We start from the raw sequence: 23,693 nt of genomic DNA, 5'->3' as shown, positions 1-23,693 counted from the left end.
GATTATGTACCCGTGAAAAAAAAAAAAAAAAAAAAAGATGTGCCAAATCTCCTCTGCTGAAGCCAAACGGCTTTACTTTGCTGTTGACTTTTTGTTTGGTGTTGTTTTGTGGATTTGGCCTGAGTGAAGTCTAATTCATCCTCTCCACCCTCAAACTCTGGAGGACGTCTGTCGAGATATGGGATTTCCACTGGCTACAGAATCTCATCCTGATGTGCTAGTGAGACGCTGTTCACAAGACATTTCAGGACACCTACAATGGCGAATACACAGACATTTGTATGGACAGACGACCAAGTTGGAATGTCATTACGGTGACTGTCAACTCAAACTACCCAGTCCCAGGAGAATATGGACTGGTCATGACAGTCTGGAGGCAAACGTAGTTGCTGTTGTCCATCTGCTGGTAAATGTGCAGAGGAGCTCTTTAATATCGCCGTACTGAGCATACACAGAAGCAGCGTTTCAGAAAAAAGTTGAGTGTTTCTCCATCTGCACAGACACAAAGTCCGAGCATTTTTGAAAAGTTCCACCCTGGGAGCTGTTCTCAAACAGTTGCATTTACAGTGTCTCTGTGCACCGCTGTCATGTACACGGGTCCTAAAACGCCTCGTCAAAGGAACAAAGAGCTCGAGAGAAGAAGAAAGATTTGGCAAAATTTAAATTCAGCTCTGTTGCTCATCCCACAAATGCATGCACCTTTTAAAATAAAACAAGCGGACTTCTGTTGGTAACAGATGTAGAAACATTCCCAGACTTTGCGCGCATGTTTTAGGCGTGCATCTCTTAATGGTCACCTTTAAAATGCAGACCTTTTGACAATTGAGTCATTTTGCATATGGATTTTTGAATATTTTTTTGTCAGAGGGTTTGTTCGGTGGCCAGAAGCCCTTCATGTCCACCACCACCCAACTAAATCCCCACCCTAATCTCCCATAAACACTCCCCGACTGTGGAGGCTTCTTGGCTCTGCCAGTGTGTGCGTGCCAACCCCATATACCCATTACCATCGTTAAGCCACTGCTTCTCAGCCTCAATCCCTATTCCTCACAGCAAAGGTGAGTTTGTCTGACGATTACCTCCCTTTGCACTGTGGGTGGTGATAATCCTCATCTCTGGCAGGAAATCTAAAAAATAAAAAAAAAGTACTTATCCATCCCCAATCCACAGCAGTCTTAAGTTGCCTGTCATTACCAGCAATGGTTTGCATGCTGCAGAAAATGAATTTCATTTCCTTCACATCCCTGAAGGTTTCACTCCTCCCCTTCTTAACTCAACCTGAGTTTTATCTCATTTTGGTTTTTCTCTTCCTTTCGATTTTTCTTATTATTCACCCCTCTCCCTCTCTAACCTCCTTTTTTCCATTTATCATTGTCGCTCAGCCTTTTTTCTTCTGCCCCCCCCCCCTCCATGCAGCTGCTCATATTCCAGTTAAACCACATAATTTTTAATCAGTCCACAAATAGGAAAAGTACAGTAAACAAAAAAATCAAAAGGAGACGCTGCCAGTGCAATCAGAGAACATTTCTCTCCGTTTCTTTTCAACTCCCCTCGCTGCCTGTGCTCTGAGCATCTCTTTCTCCCATTGCACTGCAGCTCCTCCTTCCAGCTCCCATCAGCCGCCCCTCCCTCTCCTCCTCTCGGTCTCTGCTAGGTGCAGCATGTATGTGAGCGTGTGTGAGCCAGCAGAGCCGCCCGTGTGTTTACATGTCAGCCTATCAGTGCTGCCGGATTTAGCGCATCTGGAGAGGACGGAGGCATCTCTCAAATGCCCCCTCAGACAAGGGATTCTCATCTCTGCTCATATCCCATCTCTCCCATTTGAATCTCGCCTGCCCTGAATCCTGCATCCCTGTCTCCATGCTTTCGGAGGCATTTTGAATTTCCTTGGCAACATGGAGCTGCCTGAATTAGAATTCTCTGCATGACAGTCCTGGTAAGTACTCTGTCTCTATGGTGGGCTTTGAGCACTGAGTCATTGGATCAGATTTATGATGGTGCAGTGGTGGGGCCAGGGGATCGCAAGAGAGCAAATTAATGTCAGGAATAAAATTACATATGATAGGAAAATGGACAGCATGTAAAGAGGGAGGACTGCTCTCAGAGGAGAGGTCCAGGTCTTATTTGTGCTTTGTCATCCAGATTGGTTTCATTTTGCTGTTCTGCTATGCAATCTGGGGTTTGTACTGAGGGAACACATGAGGGAATTAAGTGTGGATGTAATATCTAAATGTACACTGTTTTTCTGACCTGTTTTTCTATTAGTACTAAGCCTTTTTTGTCTGAATCTAACAGAAGAAAACCAATGCCCTGCCTTCAATATCCCAGCAAAAGGTGTGAAGCTGAGTACGAGAGTCTGTTTTGCATCTCTCTCCAAGTGTTTCGCAAGGATGTTTTGTTGTTGCTTCCTAATCTGCTCATTGACATTCATGTTCCCTCAATTGTCAATAAAGTCATCCGGACTGACACTTTGTGGATGATCAGCCGCCTCGTGCCGGCGGTCGTTTCGGGTGCTGCTGAAGGATCCCGTGCAGGTGTTTGATTTGCCACAGGTTAGATTGATGAATGGCAGCGGAGTTGATGGAGAAGGGTGGGTGTGGGGGATGGGGGCAGACTTCCTTTGATTATCTATGCAGCCCAAATGAACGGCATCCTGTAGTTTAATTTATACTCGCATCCTCATGATCACGGCTGCAACGCTCCAGCAGGCAGACAGCAGTGAGGGGACTCTACCTCTCTGTTTTCAATAGTGCGGTAACAACCTCCTGCAAGCCACAGACCCCCCCGACAGCCCGTGAGTGAAGAGCCTGCTCATGGTGTCTGGGTTTTAAGAGCTTAACAAAGACTTTAATTGGGCCTCTTTAATCAGTCTATGATGGCTGATTGAACTCTTCCTTTTTGGGGAGAGTTGTTATATATGCGTGTCACTGTGGGTGCAGGTCTGCAGCTTCTAAGCAGTCAACTCAAATCCAGCGCTTGTGAAATGAGAAAAGGGATGTTTATGACTGGAATTGTTGATTACAGCGGGCGAGCACCTGAGTGATTGAAACCGTCATTGTTACCAGGCAAGCCTTTCTCTGCAGTCTGCTATGCAATTATTTCAGCCATCTACATTATATAGTGTCAGCTTCACTTTGTTGAGTTTGCATCTGTATTCCAGTGTGTGTGTGTGTGTGTGTGTGCATGTGTGTGTGTGTATACGCAATAACAGTGCAAGCTTGAAATTGCTCAACTTGCACACCGCTTATGGAAATATCAGGACTGTAACAATTGCAGCTCTGCAGCTTGTCTCATTTATTTCACTGAGGATTTCAATTAAATGATCATTGATTGGATTATATAAGATGCAAATGTATGCATGCTTATGCATAATCTAATGTATTTTCAATCTCAACCAAGTCATTTTCATTATTTTTTACTTTTTTTTAAAGACTCAAAGTGGCAAATCTGCAACGAAATGCCAATTTATGGCAGAAAATTAAAAAAAGGGATATTAGCATATTGATGTGATATATTCACCCTTGATAAATACAAATGCTATATTTACAATTTTTTGCTCAATTTTGGTCTTTAACTTCTAAGCATCTGGCTCTTTAGTGGCCAAATTCTACTTGTTCCACCACTTTCGCCGGCCATATGCTCTGGCGTTGGGCTTTAGCCAATGCTTTTGTCGATTTGTTTTAGAGAATGTGGAAAAACAATGATATCTAGAAAAAAATTCATTCATATGGCCTGCAGCTTTTTACAAGTCAAACACGTTTAAATAATAGCAGCAGAAGAAAGAAAGCCGGGCTACTTCAGTGATACAGAACTGTTGGAAAATAATAGGTTTGAATTAAAATTTCAGCAGAACTGCTCATTGGAGTCAGGATAGTTTATGCTGCTTTGAAAATTAAATGTCAGTCCAGCATCCAAAGCCACAATTCAAAAGCAGCTGACATTCACTTTTTAAGGCAGGGTGGAAAGAATCCAACACAGATGCCTCTTTATTCTGTCGAAAAGCCCATTAAACTTGGATGGTCTGCACCACCACAAAAACTCCATCCATCTTCTTTACAACAAATCTTCTATATCTGTCAACCAAGGGTCAGGGGATGCTGGAGCCCATCCTAGATTACTGTGAAGGCAGGAAACACCCTGGACACATCTCCAGTCCATCACAGAACAATCGCACAGAGAGCCCTGAACTGACTTCATACGCATGTTTTTGGACTGTGGTAATGGAACCAGAGAGGCAGGAACAGACAGGGAGAACGTGCAAGCTCTTTACTGAAGGAGTCCCAACAAGTCCAGTACCGGGGCAATTCATGCAGAGGAAGCACTTTCTTGTTTAAATTAACGACTTCTTGAAACATTTGATGTGTTCAGCTCCATATTTATCACCACGCTCGGCATACGGGGAGGTCGGGGTGGACGGTTGGGTGCATGACAAGGTCTGAATGCATGATCATGGTTTAAGCAGCTGAAGAATGTGGTATTAGTTAAATGGTAAATAAATTTGACTTATGTAGTGCTTGATCACTTCTTGGGCAGCCCCCAAAGTGCTTTGCACTGTTAATCACATTCACCCATACACACACACACACACACACACACACACACACACACACACACACCAATGGAGGCAGTTACCATGCAAGGTCCAGTCCATCCAGCAGGAGGTAAACTCCTCTTTCATATTAAAACCAGATAATTAATTTGAAATTAATACGTGATATAAAAAAAGGAATAAAAGTCATTTCTTTGTTTTGAGAATGATTTTTGGTTTGAATCCTCTCAAACTGGTTTATTTCCCATTTAAATTCCTCTAAATGACTTTGCATGCATTTGTGGGATGAGCAGCGGCGCTCGGAATGTGTGTTGCATTAGAGAAAAGGTGTTATTGCTCAGCTGAAAAATAGATGTTTCTTATGAAAACAGTTTCAAAGGGAAATAAACAGGCTCTCCACTGGGGCTGGATCTCTTGCTGAGAAGCATTGTTAGAAAAAGAAATCTACAAAAACCATTTTGCCTTCCCTTTAGTGTATAGTTTTGTATCTAAGTGATTTTTTTTATGACTTCAATAAATCACTCATAAATTAATGTAACCATCCTCGGACACTTTTTTTTTTTAATCATCTATGAATATAATTTTCAGTTCAAGGACTTTTTAAACCCAATTCCCAAGTGTCCTCACAAATCGGCTGCAACAGCAATACTTTAAATCTATGAGGTTTCCAACAAATCAAACATTACAGGACTGGGTGTGTTTTTCATATTCTGTTATGTTAAACTCTACATGATACAGAAAAACATCCTTTTGTCAGTGAACTCAAACAGGGATTATCAAAGCTCCTTTCTTGTTGCAGAGCACCATTTCAACAGAGTGTGACAAACAGCACGGCCCTTTAAGTCACAATTACTTGTATTTCTGTGAATTTTGCATGACATGAAAGCCACATGTAGCTTCATTTTTTTTTCAGAATTGCCGGGTTAGTTATAGAGATCAGTCTGTTTTTAAGAGGTTCACACTGAATGCCACTGCCATTTTCATTGTCAGTTATGGTTTGATTTTTCATGTTTGACATTGGACTGTATTCTAATTATAGCTCATTTATTTACAGCTAGAATCAGGGCACTACTGAATGTAACAGTTCATTTGTGATGGCCCAGAAAACAGGAAACATACACATGCCAGGGAAAAGGAGAAAAAAATGTTTATAGTGTTACAACTGAGTCCTTTTTTTTCTTCTTTGAAACAAGATCCATCTTAAATAAAAGCAGGGCTGCATGAGGTGTAATATCAGCTGCCTTTAAAAGGAAGCGATTGTGGTCAGAAGCAGCAGACTGTGTGTTTATACAAGCGTCTGCAGGATGGAGAGGTGACGGACGGAGGCAGATCTGTCACAGGATACTCAAATTTGCGATCTACAAATGTATTCAGAAGGTCACCGTCCCGGTGCTCTGCAGCAGCCTTCCTCATTTAAATTTAATAATAACAGCTTTATGCAAAATGTGAGACAGTGAGGGGCTCGTAGGATGAAGGCTGGATGAGGCTGCCTCATCTTCATACTCCTGGGTGGTTTCAAGCTCCAAAATAACATGGCCTACAATATTATAAAATGAAAGCGATCGCAGCAGAAGCCATGCAAAGAGCATCTCCTCCCATGCACCTGTCAGTCCCGTTTGTTTGGCTGATTTGTTATTTCTTCTAATGTGAAAAGTCTGGTGAATGATTTCTTCTCTATTTCTGTGTACTTTGAACTGTGATGACTGAGGAAGACGGCGGCGAAGTCTCTGGAATCTTTCTGCCTCATTTCTCCATCCTCATAATGGCTCGTGCATTCCTTCCAAGAGATTGAGGTGAAGAACTTAGGAAAGCCATTTGAACACATTTCTCTGATGAAGCAGGGAAGTTTCATTGTATCAGCACACAAATGCCGGGGTACTCTAGCTTCATGCTTGAACTGTAGCCGCTATTCATTTTCTAAGTGATTTGGTCAGAAAATGTCTCATTGTGACCTCTATGCAGGGCTAGAAGAGGCTCCTCTGATATAAAAATGCCTTTAGCATGGCATTTGGCCTTTTCTTTTCAACTGCAGCCGGAGCGCTGTATATTCCCTGATGGTGTGTAGGGGATAAGGGTTTGTAGTTCCCAGCTTATCCTACTTGACTTTCAGGAAGATTGGGTGTTAATGAAGAGGGAACCTCTTTTGTAGTATTACCGCTCGCCTGTCAGTGAACCAAGAAACAGATCTGAATGGTAATACTATATAACAGGTTAAATAAACTGCACGATTAAATCCTGCACTGGAAGGTGTTCAACACCGTCGGTTAGGGATCTGCTTAATTATGTTGACTGTGAGCCAGTTAAAGTCCAAACGGTGCAAAACTCTGAGTAGTCTGTTTTTTAATTAGAATACTCCAATAATGATTTATGAGGCCAAAGGTAGATTAGCACTTTGCAAACTTTGAAAGAGGGACTGCACGATACTTATTCAAGAAAATAAAAAAATAAAGAAAAACACAGGATAATCAAATTGGATTTCCATTCAGCAAATTTTCCATATCAGTGCATAATCAAATGAGTCACTGTAAAGGCAGATTGAACAGCTTTGTCTGCAGTGCCAAGCAGCTCTCAGCCTCTTCCAGCTAATTGTTCTGGTTCACAAGCCTGTCTGCAAGAGTCCCTCCAGCTTCTAGCTCTCTCTGACCCCCCACATAAAGCTGTGGGCAGCGGTTCCCAGCTCAAAGGCTTCCTGCTCAGAAGTTCCCACACACTGATTGTACTCTACCTGAGCAGAGTTGAAATAACAGAGTAGGAGCTTGCATGTTTGGGAGACTGGAGTGTCTGGTAAAGCGTGTTCAAATATATCCAAACCCAAACAGACTCTGTGGATAAAAAGGCCAGACTAGTTGTGAAATAAATTGTTCATGGCTGCGCTGTTTGTCACAGCAATGGGCGGAGAGTCTTAATGAGTTCAAGTGCAGAATCCAGATGCACAGCGATTGATAATTAATCAGGCGGTGGCCTTGAGGCCACGTTGCATTGGGTCATATTACTCACAAGAACTCTACACCTGATAGCTCTAACTGTGGCCTTTGCTTCTAGTCGTCTTGCTAAATCTATTAGTTTAATTCAGTTATTCCACCTTTAATTCAAAAACAATTAGGACTGCATGATATTGGTCAAACACTTCACATGTGCTACACTATGCTTACTATATAGCTTTGATAAATAAACATTTCAATTTATTTAAAAGTCTTTATGCTTTGGGATTTGTACTTTCAATAAACAATATACTTTCTATTATTTTGTTTGAATCAGAACCTACACTTGTCACCCAAACAAACAGATAGCAATGCTTTACTTGTGCTATCAAAGGTAAAGCACTGGTCTTGATATGGAGCAGTGAACAGTGGATACATTGAAAACAGAATAATGCTACTTATTCCTCAGGCTTTGTCTTAAGTGACTCAAAACACCCTCTGGTGGTGCAAATGTGTATTGCATGCCTGATGGCTTAACACAGGGGTGTTGAACACAGATTAGTTCAGAGGCCACATTCAGCACAATTGCATCTCGAGTGCCATGAAAACCTAAATTTATAAATTAAAATACATTTTAGGTTTTCTTTTTTCTCCCAGAGAATAAGGGTTAAAAATGTCCTTGTTTTTGCAAAACCAAAAAATGACTACTGACAATTTCTACTATTTCAACACAAGGCTAATGATACCCTCTGGTATGAAAAACAGTGAAATATCAAAAACATTCTATCACTGCGGCATTATGCATGTTTTTAAAAACCCACCATGACAGCATGGCTTTGAGGCTAGTTCTTCCTGCAACAAAGTAATTATTATCTTTTAGGGTAACATTACGGATATCGTGCCTCAGCTCTCAGTGTTGTGTCTGTTACTCTAAAGAAATGTATTTCTTTGAAATTTTGAGCATTAACTTGTTGGCTTGGAGAGCCAAATTGGTTCCTCTTGCCGAACGTTGCCCCAGTTGTGACCCCCGGGCCTTATGTTTGACACCCCTGGGCTAGAGTTTAGTAGGAAAAAACATGCCGTCTCTGTTCGGTGTAAGCACACTGCAATCATTTGGCTGTTCTGATAAAAAACAAAAAAAGAAAAAAGATTTGAGTCATAATGAGTTAGATCTTGCAGTGCAGGTTTACACCACAAGATGGTGTACTGAGTCACTCAAAACAGCTGGGATAATACTTACAATCAGTCGATCATATATATCCAGTGCATTTAATCTGGAACACATTGGAATACGCCAAAACCCTCGAAGCGAGCTGAATGACCAACTGGTGCCACCCACTGAGAAACACCGAGGGCGCTGCTATTAAGGTTCCCTGATGTTCAGTCAGTCACACGAGTGAGGACGCAATAAAACCTCAATGATAAACTACCAACACGCAGTCAGCACCAGACATGTATTTGCATAAATTTAGAGTATTGTGTACCTAATGCTGCTTATACGACGCTGCACAGTGAATACAGCTCCGACTTTAATGTTACTTACAGGCTGGCATCATTCATGCCGCTGTCAGGAAGACTGAGTCAGTCCCAGGATTAATGACGGCACGCCGCCTCCAGTCAACAGGAGTTCACAGGACTAGTGATAAAGCTTCTGCTCATGTTAATTCTCATACTATGTGCAGTAACTTGTAACATGCCCAATTAAAATGCAGTCACATTAATGGCTTTCCTTCATGAAAGAAATCGTTTAGATTGCTCATTAATTCCATACAGTAGTGGCTGTCTCCGGCCAATCAAAACAAGTTCACTTGAATTGCTCACTTAATTATGTGATTGCACTGTTTTCCGGTTTCATTTTATACCATAAAAAACCATTAACAGTCAAAAACATACATGATAGAGGCGACAATATGGTATGAGCTGGAAAAGCATCTCCCTTTTTTGAAGAAATCCCCGCTTGTGCAGACTTATCATTTAGGAAACAGCAAGATCAAAACAATTGCTCTTCATGATTTGGAGAAATGCTTTAATTCTGCGGGATTGTAACATCTGAGTCAACACTTAGTGCTTGTATTTAACAGGAAAAGCCTGGCATCATCGAGCCAATATCAATCACACTTACTCAAACTTCAAATCCGAGGTAGTAAAAGTTAAAGGGGAAAAAAAAAAACAACCTCCATTTATTTTGTTCAGCCATGGCTGACACCCACATGGTTCGGCAGGAGCCTTCTTCAGGGCGTGACGTGTAGGTGTACGTTCAGAAGTGGTTTGGATTTCCATTTTTTTTTCACTTGCACATAACCTCTAATTCCCGACTCTGAACTGCAACTTCCTGACTAAATGGATTTGAGTCCTAATCATTATTAACCTCCTCAGTCTGTGACGTCTCTACACGTCCTCAGTCTGTTCATGTCACTTTGAGGGTTTCTGAGACAAACTTGCATGAAGCCTCCAGCAGGGTTTTAACTAAACCCGACTTGACTGATAATTCTGAAAATGGAGGTGCCAGTTTCACTGAGTCGCCTCTTAAATTATTAACACGAAGGTGAACTGACACTTATGAGGCCAAGACACATGCACACATACACAAAGTGTTCGCTGGATTATTTTATGAGCACTACAGAGGATCAAAGATGATTAGGTTTGTACACAGGAGATGAGAGGAGCCTTCTGATCTGGAGGCTGATTATTTTCAGACCAGCTGTACTGAGAACGATCGCTGCAATTCTTCCCCGCTCGCTGTTCGCCCGGGACCCCAGGGGAGGCGTCTGAACACAGCACAGGCCCCGTGTAGGTGCACACGCCAGCTACAATTTAAATACGAGGGGAGATACCCATTTAGCAGTACTGTAATGCATGGACAATTATTCTCTAAAAAAGTACATGTGCATTGAGGTGAGCAGAAAGAGTTAGCAGTATTCACAGCTAAAGGCATGACGGGATGTTCTTTTTTTTTTGTTTTTTTTTAACCATTGTGTCTCAAATAGAAGAGACATTTCTTCCTTCTTAGTACTTCTGCAACAAGAAAAAAGAGAATACACAGCACTTTGTGTAAAGTTTTTTTGTATAATGCAATATTTGCACATTCAAAAGCCATAAAAATGTTCCCATAATGCTTTATAAAACACGTGATGAATCCTCATAATGATGTATAAAGGATCATAAAGAACTACAGTATAGGGGGCAGATATAATGTGAAGCTCGTTACTCTGAAGGTTTTATACCTCCATGGCAAACTGACAACAGTTTTTATGGAGGAATCTTAATGTCATATCACTCAGAAAAAGACAAAATCAGGCTGCAGCATCAAATAAGTCGATCTTCTTTTGGATGCTTTACTGACGACAAGTCAATATTTTTCATTACACCTCATAATTGTGCGTTAGCTATATCTGTATACATCCGATCACACCTGATGACAGATGAATGTGGGATATACACCCAGGAAACAGTCACACACACACACGCAGATTCACACTAACATGCAGTTGGAGCCACTGAGGGCAGAGTGCCAACCAGCCTCTCACTGTGCAGCACACAGAGTCATGAGAGAGAATATTGCTGATGCTGATTGGACATCATAATGAAAGTGTTGAGTCCTCTGGACGGTTACTGACTACAAAAAGGTTCCATTTACACAGTTTAACGTTTACACAGAAACGTCAGAACTGCAGGAAATGGCGTCGTCTTCACGTTGGGGCCACTCACATGCTGTTGTTTTGGTCTTGTGCGCGAAGATAAATACGCTTTAAACATTAACAATGGAGAGCACACAGACATTCGTATGGACAATGGACCAGGTGTCGTCACTCTCTGGAGGCTGACATTGTTGTCATTGTCCATCTTCTTGTCCGTGTGCAGAAGAGCTACTTAGTACAGCCGTGGTGCACATCTGTCCTCCGTTTCCGTGGAGACAGAGCCTGAGTGGTTTCAAAAAAGTTCTCATTGGCTCCGACCTCTGTTGTCGTGTAAACGGACACCCAAAACGCATTTAAAGGAGTACTTTGCAACTTTTGCTCTCGCGCTCCCCCTACTGGTCTCCTGTGAAAGCTCACTGTCGTAAACATTGTCCTCATCACCCCCCACCCCCGCCCCACCCCCACCCCTCGTGCAGAAAGCGTCCCACTCCCGTTTCCTTTTTTTCCGCTCGTGAGACAAAGGTTTTTTTCTGTCTTTTGGTTCTGCCATCCGTGAGTGCCTAAGGGTGGCGTTGCTAACGCTAGCGAGGGTTTCATGTTTGTTTTACGCGCTTTTGTCCTTGTACTCCCGTATGAGCGCCGTAAAGCAGGTTTGTTCTCGCGAGATGTTGTCAGGTCCGCTCCTCTGAAAGTTGCAAGTGCTGTTTTCAGGACACAGACCCCGGGGGGAGGGGAGGGACCGGCGAATCACTGCGACAAGTCTTTGTTTACCCCCACAGGGATTCTGAAAAACATTTATTGACATTTATGACAGTATTCCCATTGTCAAACACATGTCCAGTTCTGCTTAGTTAGTCACATATTGGGCAATGTTTGCACAAAACCACAATAAATAGAAGGAATTCTATCATTGAATTGAATTTTTTTTTTCATACAAGTCAATCTAATACTGTTCAGACTCCACTGATCATAAATAGCACATAAAGGTCTCCACTGACAAAGTGTTGAAGAATGAAGTTTCGAAGTATTATCATCCATCAGTTACAAGCCTTGTTGGGCGTTGATATACAAACCAGGCATTTAGATTAAGGAATGTAAGCACAGTGTTGTGTTGGATGGATTATTCCTTTGCTGTACAAGTATTTCTTGCCAATGAATGTAATTTAATTCTAAAACTTGGAAATTTGTTTGGCACTGACAGAGAAGATCAACATACTTTGACCCAACAAATGCACCTTCAGTGAACCTGAAAAGAGGAGGGAAAAAATAGTAATAATATTTACTACAAAAAAGTCTTTTCACAAGAAAAAAGAGTATCTACCAAACATGAAATTTGATGGAATAGGTGTCACATAACCTTTGTGGACCAGCCCGGTCCGATAGCAGCAGCCATGAATCTGTGTGACTGGGTGAATTCTGTGCTGGTTAGAGTGCAGTAAAAGGGGCCCCTGAGATGGACAGGCCCGAATGGAAAGCCTACTCGACAGCATTATTTTCTGTTCCATTAAGCACAGTTGCTGGTGATATTTAGGTAGAGAACAGGCTGCTATGACGCCTGCATGTCTCTCGCCATCTTTGGGGCAATTCATCTGCAGTGTCACCTGTCAGACTTCAGCTCATGCAGGATGAATGCTCCGGCTTCAGCTTAGACTTGGTTTGTTGGAGAATCGCTTGGGTTACGATCCGACTTGTTTTGTTGTTCCTCTTGAGGATATTGCTCTTAATTTACAACCAAAACAGTGCATCTTTGCACACTTGGAAAATGGGTTAGCGCTCATGTCTGGACTCATTCTGCATACAGTTTGCCTGTTATTCCTGTTTCCCTGGTATTTCCATTTTTCCTCCAAGAAACAAAGACGTTCGTCAGTTAATTGATGGCTGGATTGCGTGTGTGTGTGTGTGTGTGTGGGGGGGGGGGGGGGGGGGGGGTGATGGTGTGTCTCTTTGAGTTAACTCTGAGCCACCCGTCCGGGGTACACACTGCCCTTCAGTCAAAGTTAGCTAGGAGAGGCTCGAACTTCCTGCAACTTGGAAGAAATTGGGTATAGAAGATGGATGGATGTTCCACAGGGGCAAAGCGCTCCGACAGTGCACTCCTCCTCTCAGCTCGTGTGAACAGCTTCCTATCGATGCAGCAAGAAAATCCACCGGCAGAAATCCAACTAGAGAGCAGTACAGTGGCAGAAATGCTCAAAAATACTGCTGTGTGTTTTTGCGGTCCACAATTGCTTCCTTATGATCACTAATTATGATGGATTATGCAGTGTTGTAAGTTGGTCTCGATTAATTCGGGTCCCTGTGGAACTTGAAACCATTGCCGCCAGGCCCTTTGGTTTTTGAACTTATCACAGTGCTACAGTGGGAGGATTAACTGTGTGTTGTAGAGGCAAGCAAATTGACACAGGTAATTAAACATTCCTATTTTTGCATTAAACATTGCTCCCAAAATACGCATCTGTTGTTTGCCCTGCACAGTGATAGTTATATTTTTGTCCCTCTCTATCGTCGATGCAGTGTATACCTTTCTTGGTGGGAGTCTGAGAGGGGAGAGAATGCTGCTCTGTCAAAAAATAAATAAAAAAAAAAGAGTGGAAGTTTACTGACCCCATGCAGGCGTGTGTCTGCATCTCAGCTGGGGTAGTTCCCATGCACTGAAGCATTTTCTACCTCTCTAAGCATTTCATCCAGACAAGGTGGATCATCAAGCCATGCAGTTCCTTCTGTAGCTTTGCACAGGGTGGTTACCTCTAACTTCAGATTCCAGGGAGGATTTATTTTCTCAGGATTTCTCAGGTCTGATTGCCCATTCTTCTGGAGGATGTTGATTAGCTGGTTTCCCTTGCGGCAGTACTCTTTTGAAGTGCCTTTGCCGGGCGAGCGCAGACACTTCTCACATTATTGCTCATTGTAAATTCATAATATCATTACTGTTGCCTGTCAAGATTCCTACATGCTACAGATTTGGCCTACACCTCAACGTCTTCATGCTAATCATGACGCTATGAATGTTCAGCATTGTGTGAAAAGATTTGATAGATTAGGGAAATTTGTTGGACATTATTACACCTTCAGGTGGAGTTAGGTCTCGTAAGGAGATTTCTTTCACACCCCCCCCCCCCCCCCCCCCCCCCACCTTTACATTTTGTACTTTTAAATGTTTGTTTTAAATTTGTCACTTGAGCATAAACAAGGCAGTTGAAGCAATCTTTATCTGTTAAATCCTTCACATATTTACCCTGTTTTCCTCTCAACTGCAGAATCCGTTGTTATTCTGTCTGAAAGAGTTATAGAACAATCAAAGCTCTTCGGGATATGTTTACCACCAAACAGCAAGTTTTCACAGAAGAGAGGTGCTAATGAGCGCACTGATCGCAACAATAATGATGAAACTGAGGCTGGTTACTGTGAGTAGAGATGTTCAAATGAAACGACTCAAGAAGAAGAACTGTTACTATATACAACATGTTTGCCCTACATAGAAAACACTACAAACACTACAATACTCTAGACAGTTGACAAAAAACACTGTATATTTCTGAAAAAAAGTCTGACCTTCAGATATTAGAGGACATCAATTCCAAAGCGACTTAATCACAACACGGCTGCAAAGACGGATCGATAAGTAGTGTCTGTCAGCAGAAAAAAAAAAAAAAAAAAGACAATCTGAGTCCATACTGAAGGCGCATCAATAAAAACAAAAAGTAAAATGATTTAACATGTCAGTGGAAATACTGCCAGAAGCTCAGTTTTATTGATGGCTCGAGACAGCAGGAACCAAATTGAGACTGTCCAGTCAGGACATGAAAGTCAAATTCAGGCTGTAGTTTAGAGAGAACTTACGTATAAGACAAAAAAGCAAGAAGATAGGATATAATAAAAAACAGCTCCAATGTGATGAGACTCAACATGATACAACATCCAAGAGTCAATATGAAAAGAACTGATATGACAATTGATGACATTATCCGATTAGAAAAAAACTTTTGTAATTCGAAAAAAAGAAAGAGAAAGGAGAGGATGATAAATTATTACAATAAGGGAGGCATACTGATACTGATGCCAGTTCTACACTGCATGGAGAACTTGCACTTATAAAAGATCCCCGAGACGATCCAGGCAGGATTACGTGTCACTGTCTACAACACAAATCGAGAAATGACACCATAGGAAACAATAATATGTACACAGATACAATGAAACAAAACAAAACAACAAAAGCAATGTAAAAAAGCACTGTGTCGAGAAACAATGAGGTGAATGATAAGACGCAATAGGATAAGCAGTACGATAGAAAGCAATACAATATGCCTTACTGTCCCTTTAGAGAAATCTGTCTTGAACTACACGGATTTCACATTTAGCTGATTCCAAAAAAAATGAATTCCTGCATGCAGAACAGACATCACATGAACTGCACATGATTGTATATTCTATCCAGTGTTCATGTGACTTTTCAGTAACCTCAGACTTCTTTCAAATGCATTAAGTACAGTAAAAAAAAAAAAAAAAAAAAAAAAACGGGCATATTTTTGAAAACACCTGACTAATCCAAACAGCACTCCTATTAGTGAGCCAAACAACAAATTGAATAGCCAGCGAGGACTAAAAGCAGGTACGTATGCACTGATGCATATGGCTTGTTTGTCTACGAGCCGCTCGCAGACATTCAGTGACCCATTATCCCGGCACACCTCGCTCGGTTCGCCCGGTATCAAGCCGCGCAGCACCACTGGAGAAGAGATGCAGCAATTCAAGGTAACAATACACTAATGGTGGGCCGAGACATGCTTTTGAGAGGAGACTATGACAGGGTGAGAGGTCCGCTGAGAAAATGCAAGCAGTCATAAAAGGGCCAAAAAGAAAGGCTTGTCCACTCATATTGCCCCTGTGCACAATGCAATGAAAAGAGAAATGGAAGGAAAATGTAGCGTGGTAAATCAAGGACTGGAATTTCTTTAAAGATGACAGTGTTTTTGAGAGTGTGAGGGTAAAAGGCTGTGTACATAAGGACTGTGGCGAGACCTCTTTGTTTTCAGAAATTCAGCCCAAGGTCAAAACACAGTGGTGATACGGTGAGTAGCTGCGGACTGTAAGGCCAGATTACACAGATAGTACCCTTGTCCTTACTACACGCTGAATCATAAATCATGCATGATACTCTGGTTAAAAAAAGGAGGGGGGAAAAAAAAAACCTCATCCCAGCTTTTGCTTGTTTCCGATTAGCAGTGACATAAGCGAATCTCATCCTCATTCATGTTTCTGACTCCATAAGATAAAATCATATTCTGTGTCAAACAGATAATCACATCACCCATTTTTCTGCACTGGATATCTGGATAATATTTCACTACACTCTGAGCTTGGGAATCTGCTTCAAGCGATCAAAACTGAACTGGTGCAGATCTAACAGTTAAACACAGAGTTGCGTGAATCTTTACTTTAAATTTTTATTTGCAGATATTTTCTTCTTTTTTGGGTGGGGGGATAAAACAACAAAAAACAACTGTTCTATTTCATTTTGATGCTTGTTCAGATGGATTTGATAGCTATTGATCTTCCGGAGTTGCCTCCCTCCCCTCAGCTGTTTTTGAGGTTGCAGAGAAATGCAGCTTGCACAGTTGGGCACAGCTCTCGGGTAATCAACACAATATTATTTTGCAGATGTTTCCATTTCAGCTTTTTCAGTCAGCTCTGCACCATTTGTTGTACTGGAGCCATCGCTGTGGGAAAGTATTGCGTTTCATTTGGCAGGTTTCAGCCTCATGATTTATTTTAAACAACGCTGAAAGTCAAAATAAGACCCAACAAGAATAAAAATATTACCTGTAGTTGTGGTATTATTGTGTTTGCAGTGGTCAAGACAGAGATTTTTATACATGATTTATTTATTACTGTAGTAAATATGCACCATCAGTGAAGGGATGCTGCCGCAGCATTCACTACAGCCCAGTCATACTCCTCATGCAGCTGTGCAGGGATTGCACAAATAGAATCACAACGCAAATCCTAGCATTTATCGCTTAGACATTTGCATTACAGCATCAAAATTACTTACTTAATATTTATTTTTTTCACTTTTGTTGATAGGCTTGTTTTAGGGTCATAATAATCTTTCTAAGCAATATACATTATTTTTTACAGGTAAATTTAGGTTTTCAAAGGGAGATACTGATAATGCTGCATTTCCAAAAACATGAGCTTTAGGTGAACTGCTGTTTTTAAACTGACTGCAGAGAGAGAGAGAGAGAGAGAGAGAGAGAGAGAGAGAGAGAGAGAGAGAGAGAGAGAGAGAGAGTGTGGCTGCAAGTCTTTGTGGAGGAATAATGACTTGTCCAGGATGCACCCTGCCTTCGCCCATTGTAAGCTGGAATTGACTCCAGCCAAGTGCAACCCCTGGTTGGACAAAGTGGAATGGAAGGGAGGTGAATATTGACATTTGAGAGTTTTCTTGCCAGTATCAATATCACTTGACTAGATATTTCTTTGTAAATGGCTGAAAAATGCAGATGTTTCAAGCTGTAAATGTTCAGCTTCAGCTTTGTAACGGTGGGTGGATATATTAGACAGCGCAAGAGAACTGATGACAATTTAAATGTCCCATATATTGCAGGAGCTAATGCTTGGATCGAGAGGAAGTTGTTGCGTCATTCTTGTCTGTGCCTCTATTATTATCTGGTAGATTTCCATTGTGTTTGAGCTCAGATGCAGTTTGTCCGTGTGAGAGGATCTTACGCTACCCCGGCTGATGAGCCTATGCAGCCTATCCTGCTATCCGTTTGTAAATACATGTAATTAGTGAGAGACGGGAGTGGGAGGTCACAAAGGAAGTGCCGACAGACACTTCCAGCTTTCAGTCTGTCAATATGGCTTTTACAATACGCACTGCACTGACGCACCAAGTGTCTGACATACGCAGTCAACAGTAATTAACAGTTGTGGAGGAAGTGAAAATGCAAACGGCAATTACTGTGCCATCAAAACTACCCAGACCCCGGTCCAGGACTCCTTAGCCTCACGGCTTCCGTTCCTACTGGGAGTGAGAAGAAAAAAGTGTAATGTTCATTAACAGGTTTAATATTGTTTTTAAGCTGCGACTTGCACAGAGAACATGTTAAAAGGGTTCTGAAAAGCATTGCACTAATTATGTGAAGCACTCCTCTAAAAACATTTCCATGGTGAATGAGTTGAGCAAAGCATCTGCAGTGCCTATTCAGCTCCCACGTATTATGACAAGATAGCATCATGAATACTGGGACAGACGCTGTATTGGCAAAGAGACTGCAATGGCTTCACCTTACAGAATTACCATTTACACATCACTATTCACTGCTTAATAATTCTACGATAACTGCAATTTTAAACCTTCATAGCAATACAGATGCATTTCCTTTTTAATCCTACATGCTGCTTTGTCACTCAGATAAAATGTCACAAAAATCCCTGTAATCATTATGTAAACAAAACAGCAGTGAGGCTACTTTTCTTGATAAAAAGCAAATTATAGAATCGCTTTGCGTGAAGCTCTCCTAAGAGTGTATCCCACAGATAGAACGGTGACTGAAATTGCATGATTGATGTGAGAAGTAGAGCTTGAAGGTTTTACCACGTTAAAGCGCCCCTGAGTCAAAATCAAATGAGGGTTTCAAGTCCTCCGACAATCTCTCTTTCTCCATCTATCACCACTTGGAAGCAATCTCTGTTTTGTGTCTCTGCAAGGTCACCAGTATAGCAGTGGCACGGGATGTGTTCAGCTTACCAATGTTTACAATGGAGACATTTAAAGATGTTGCGTGGCATTTTTTCTGCTAATTAAACACGGTTCGTATGAGCCGAGACGATGTGTCAGTGATTGTTTTCAGTGCACTCAGAAGGCAGAAGCACAGTGAGGTGGTTACACTGTGTGACCAAGCCCTGTTATTGATTGGCTGATTCCATTACTTGTGAGGAAAGTAACCAGAATGAAATTGTATGCAAGGACCAGGGGGGATGGCCGCTGATGCCTTTGTAGCACTGTGCAGATGAATATCTCACAAGCAAGAGTGTGAGTTTCCTGACTTTGCAAAAAAAAAAAAAGAATATAGATTTTTGCAAAGGTTGTTATTGTGTTAGAAAATTATTGAGCTCACACTGAAGGTTATTCTTCCAGCGCATGCTTATAACATGGTCAGACACAGACCACAGATCGAGAGAAATTAATTGGGGGAATAGAAGGAGTTTATCTTGGGTGGGAGGACACTTGAAAAAAAATAAACAGTATTAAAAATGAAGGCTGCCACTGATGTCTATTTTTAATTTAATTTAAATTTAAAGAACTCAGTGGAAATAATTCACTTGATAGTTAAGTTAAGGTATTTATTTATTCATTTGGCTTTTTATAGACTAAGTTCACTCATTCCCCATGTGAAGAGGGTACAGCCGAGTCCTTCACTGTCCACAGTCGAGATTATTATTAGGTTGGACGTGTCCCCATTGGTGTTATTGTACTTTTCAGCGGGTGGCTCTTTATTGCAGTTGGTAAACTGCTCAATGGAATATTAAGCAGCTTCAGTGGTGGAAAACGTATGCAGTGGAACTTTTTTCATTGAAAACAGATATATCCACAAAGTTAAATCAAGGACATACTAGGCCCAGTCCTACACTTCCTCCACAACAAATGACAATGAGGGTGGAGATTCTACAGGAGGGTGGGGGCTCTACACCAATGGCTCTCAGACGTTTTCATGAGGGACTCAAATTTATGCCACTGTAAACCTTGGTGACCCTATTGACACCACACACACACACACACACACACACACACACACACACACACACACACACACACACACACACACACACACACACACACACACACACACACACACACACACACACACACACACACACACACACACACACACACACACACACACACACAGTTCCTCATAACATATGCTTTGTAAAACACAGTCTTTGTTTTATTCAGACTTCTTTTTTCTGAGGATAAACTCTTTGGATTTACGCTCCATCTCAGGGTGTTTGGTGGACTTGTGCTACTTCAGCTTACAGTTTCAAACTTTTGTCTGCCAGTTTTCTACCATAAAAGATTAATTAAACTATAATTATGTCCATCCTTCCAGTGAAGATATATCCTATGTCACTTTATTGGTACTTTTTCAAATGATCCATCTTTCTCTTTAACCTGATGCGTCACTAGTTTGTCCTCGTGCTGATTACTTTGTGAACTCACTCTGATGCTTTTTTATTTCTAAAATCTTAGACTAAATGAAATACTTCTATCGTAAATGCTTAGACTTCTGAGACACAGCTGAATAAAATGTCGTCTGACCTATTTTTTAAGAGAAAAATAAGTCCCTTAAATTCCAGAGGGCTTCACAACCCCCCATGAATAGCCCCCACCCTTGTTTGGAAATACTGCACTACACATCTTTATAAATGAGAAGTGACAGTGATTATTTTGTCTGTGTTTCCACAGGTAAGCAGTAGGATGGTGTCGGCAGAGGCAGGTGGGCACAGCTACTTGGTGGCATGCTGGCAGCCCATCCTGATCCTCATGCTCGGCACCGTCCTCTCCGGCTCCACCACCGGTTGCCCCTCCCGATGTGACTGCAACGGTCAGGAGCGCTCAGTCGTGTGTCATCGACGGAGACTGGCAGCTCTTCCCGAGGGGATCCCCACAGAAACAAGGCTGTTAGACCTGAGTAAGAACCGTCTGAAGGCTCTGGGACCTGAGGAGTTCATCAATTACCCTCAGCTGGAGGAGCTGCAACTCAACGAAAATACAATTTCATCCATTGAGCCAGGGGCTTTTAGCAACCTTATGAACCTTCGGATTCTGGGTTTGCGCGACAACCGGCTGAAGCTCATTCAGTTGGGAGTTTTCACTGGCCTCACCAACCTCACTCAGCTGGATATTAGTGAGAACAAACTTGTCATTCTGCTCGACTATATGTTTCAGGAGCTGTACAACCTGAGGGCTTTGGAGGTTGGCGACAATGACCTAGTTTTCATCTCACCGCGATCATTTCATGGTCTTAGCAACCTTGAGAGCCTCAACATTGAGGGATGCAATCTGGCCTCAGTGCCTACTGATGCCCTTAGCCATCTACATAACCTGTTGTCACTTCGATTACGGTATCTCAACGTCACTGTCATAAGGGATTACTCCTTTAAAAGGCTGAATCAGCTCAGAGTGCTGGAAATTTCTCATATGCCTGCTCTGGATACCATGACCCCGAAATGCTTGTTTGGACTCAACCTTACATCACTGTCCATCACAAACTGTAATCTCACTGTCATCCCCTATCAAGCTATCAGTCACTTGAGGTACCTTCGGTTTTTGAATCTGTCCTTCAACCCAATTCATACTGTGGACGGGAACCAACTGTTCAATCTGCAAAAGCTGCAGGCTTTTCATCTGGCAGGTGGGAGGTTAGCTGCCATTGAGCCTTACTCTTTCCGAGGTCTCAACCATCTCCGCCTGCTTAATGTGTCCAGCAACAGCTTGAGCACGCTGGAGGAGTCGGTTTTCCACTCAGTGGGGAATCTGGAGACCCTTGCTCTGTACAACAACCCTCTGGCCTGCGACTGTCGCTTGCTCTGGGTCTTCCGTCGAAGGTGGAGACTCAACTTCAACCGACACCAGCCCATGTGTGCTTCGCCTGAGGTCGTGCAAGGAAAAGAGTTCAAGGATTTCCCAGACAAACTCCCTCCTGAGTATTTCATCTGCCAGAAATCAAAGATCAAGGATTATAAGGTGCAAGAAAGCCATGTAGACGAAGGAACCACGGTGCATTTTGCCTGCCAAGCTGAAGGTGATCCAATTCCTGTTATAATGTGGCTGTCCCCCAAGAAGGAATACATTACTACCAAAACTGTGGCCTCGAGACTTTCTGTGTCTAACGAGGGTACTTTGGAGGTGCGATATGCCCAAATCCAAGACAATGGTACCTATTTGTGCATTGCAAGTAATGCAGCGGGAAATGACACCAAAGCTGCTCACCTCTTTGTGCATAGCTACTCCCCGAATTGGCCCCACCAGCCAAACAAGACATTTGCCTTCATTTCAAACCAGCCAAGCGATGAAGGGGCGAATGTGACCCGGGCTACAGTTCCATTTCCATTTGATGTGAAGACACTTATCATTGCTACCACCATGGGATTTATTTCTTTCCTCGGAGTAGTCCTCTTCTGTCTTGTAATATTATTCCTCTGGAGTAGAGGGAAAGACAATACAAAGTCAAGTATAGAGGTTGAATATGTGCCACGCACAGAGGAAACGGAGGAGACCAGCCCGGCTGAGGCACCTGTACAATTCAACATGAAAATCATGTGAACACAAGGTGGTCATGTAAGCTTATAAACTGCAGTCGGGGATGCATATTACCCATGCTTCAAATATGTACTCAGTTCATGAGGAATACAAATTGCACAGCAAAGGCATCTTGACACTATACCCTCGACTTTTTTGTCCAGTTCTTTTTTTTCCTTTTTTTTTTTTTTTTTTTTTTTTTTTTACTTCAGGGACTAAATCTCTTCAAAACTAATGTTGAATTTAAATATTCAAATTTATGTAAATTTGTATGGGCAATACTCGATCAGTATGTTAACATGCACCCAGACACTTGACAACGGTACGTAATACAGAAATGTGACGTGATCAAGCTATTTTTGAAATAAAGCACATGCATTACAATTTACATGATAGCTGGGTCAGTATGTGGAATCATTTGAATATTAACTTGCAGGTATAATATTTACATGGACAGAGAAAGATCTTGTTGTTGTTGTTGTTGTCTTGTTCCCCTTTTGCTTTGATAGATGTACAAAGCACAATAATGTAATATTAAAGCCCAAATCATCAGAAATGTCTGACGCAGCTTTCTTGGCAGGTATGAAATGTATATTTTTTTAACCTTTGGAAAGGTAGAGGAGACAGATATTGTAATCACAGTCGGACCAAAACACGAAACAACTGCAAAGATTAAAAGATATGACACAAACTTTGCCTTCAATAAAGTCAAAAGTACACAGAAACGATGTTCAAGGAGCTGTCATAATAAAAGAAAATGAAAAAAAAAGTTATCTGAAATGTAAATGCTATTAGATATCGGTTGGTGGGTTTAAGACAGAAAAGTGTTTCCACTACCACCCGTCGTCTCTCAGTGAGCAGTGGCCTTTTAACTACTTTCCAGTGTCATTACAGTACGTTTTGAGGTTTTGTCTGTGAACTCTGGTCCTGTTGTATCTAAGATCTTCACATTCCAACAACTCAATTCACCCTGACTGATAAGATAATTTGTTAACTGTTTATTGAGGAAAAATAACAGGAATATTTCCCAAAGTGTGCATGTTAACACACTGAAGACAGAAATTAAGCCACTGAACGGGATCCTTTCAGCCAATAAAGGAAGTCTGTCATGAAATGTATTGACATGTTGCGCTATACATATTTTTTTTTTTTCTGTACTTTCTTCTTCCTTGTACATTACGCTATGGCACAGTAGTAATGCTTTTGATGGCTGTGGGTTTTGAACATATTAAAATCTGAAGAGCAGATTTCATATTGCATCTTTTTGATGTATC

At 41.7% G+C, this 23,693-nt stretch overlaps 1 protein-coding gene across 1 annotated transcript; it reads left to right on the top strand.

The window, feature by feature from the left end:
• The first annotated feature begins 1,640 nt into the window (after positions 1-1,640).
• lingo1b (leucine rich repeat and Ig domain containing 1b) lies at positions 1,641-22,467 on the top strand. The gene is made up of 2 exons (XM_030092510.1): positions 1,641-1,936; positions 20,584-22,467. The coding sequence occupies exons 1-2, from the start codon at positions 1,925-1,927 to the stop codon at positions 22,441-22,443; spliced, it is 1,872 nt and encodes a 623-aa protein (XP_029948370.1). The 5' UTR covers positions 1,641-1,924; the 3' UTR covers positions 22,444-22,467.
• Positions 22,468-23,693: the final 1,226 nt, after the last annotated feature.

The sequence above is a fragment of the Salarias fasciatus genome, chromosome 1, assembly GCF_902148845.1.
Source record: "Salarias fasciatus chromosome 1, fSalaFa1.1, whole genome shotgun sequence".
Classification (NCBI taxonomy): domain Eukaryota; kingdom Metazoa; phylum Chordata; class Actinopteri; order Blenniiformes; family Blenniidae; genus Salarias; species Salarias fasciatus.
Note: the sequence above shows the minus strand (reverse complement) of the source record. Positions and strands in the feature narration are given on the sequence as shown.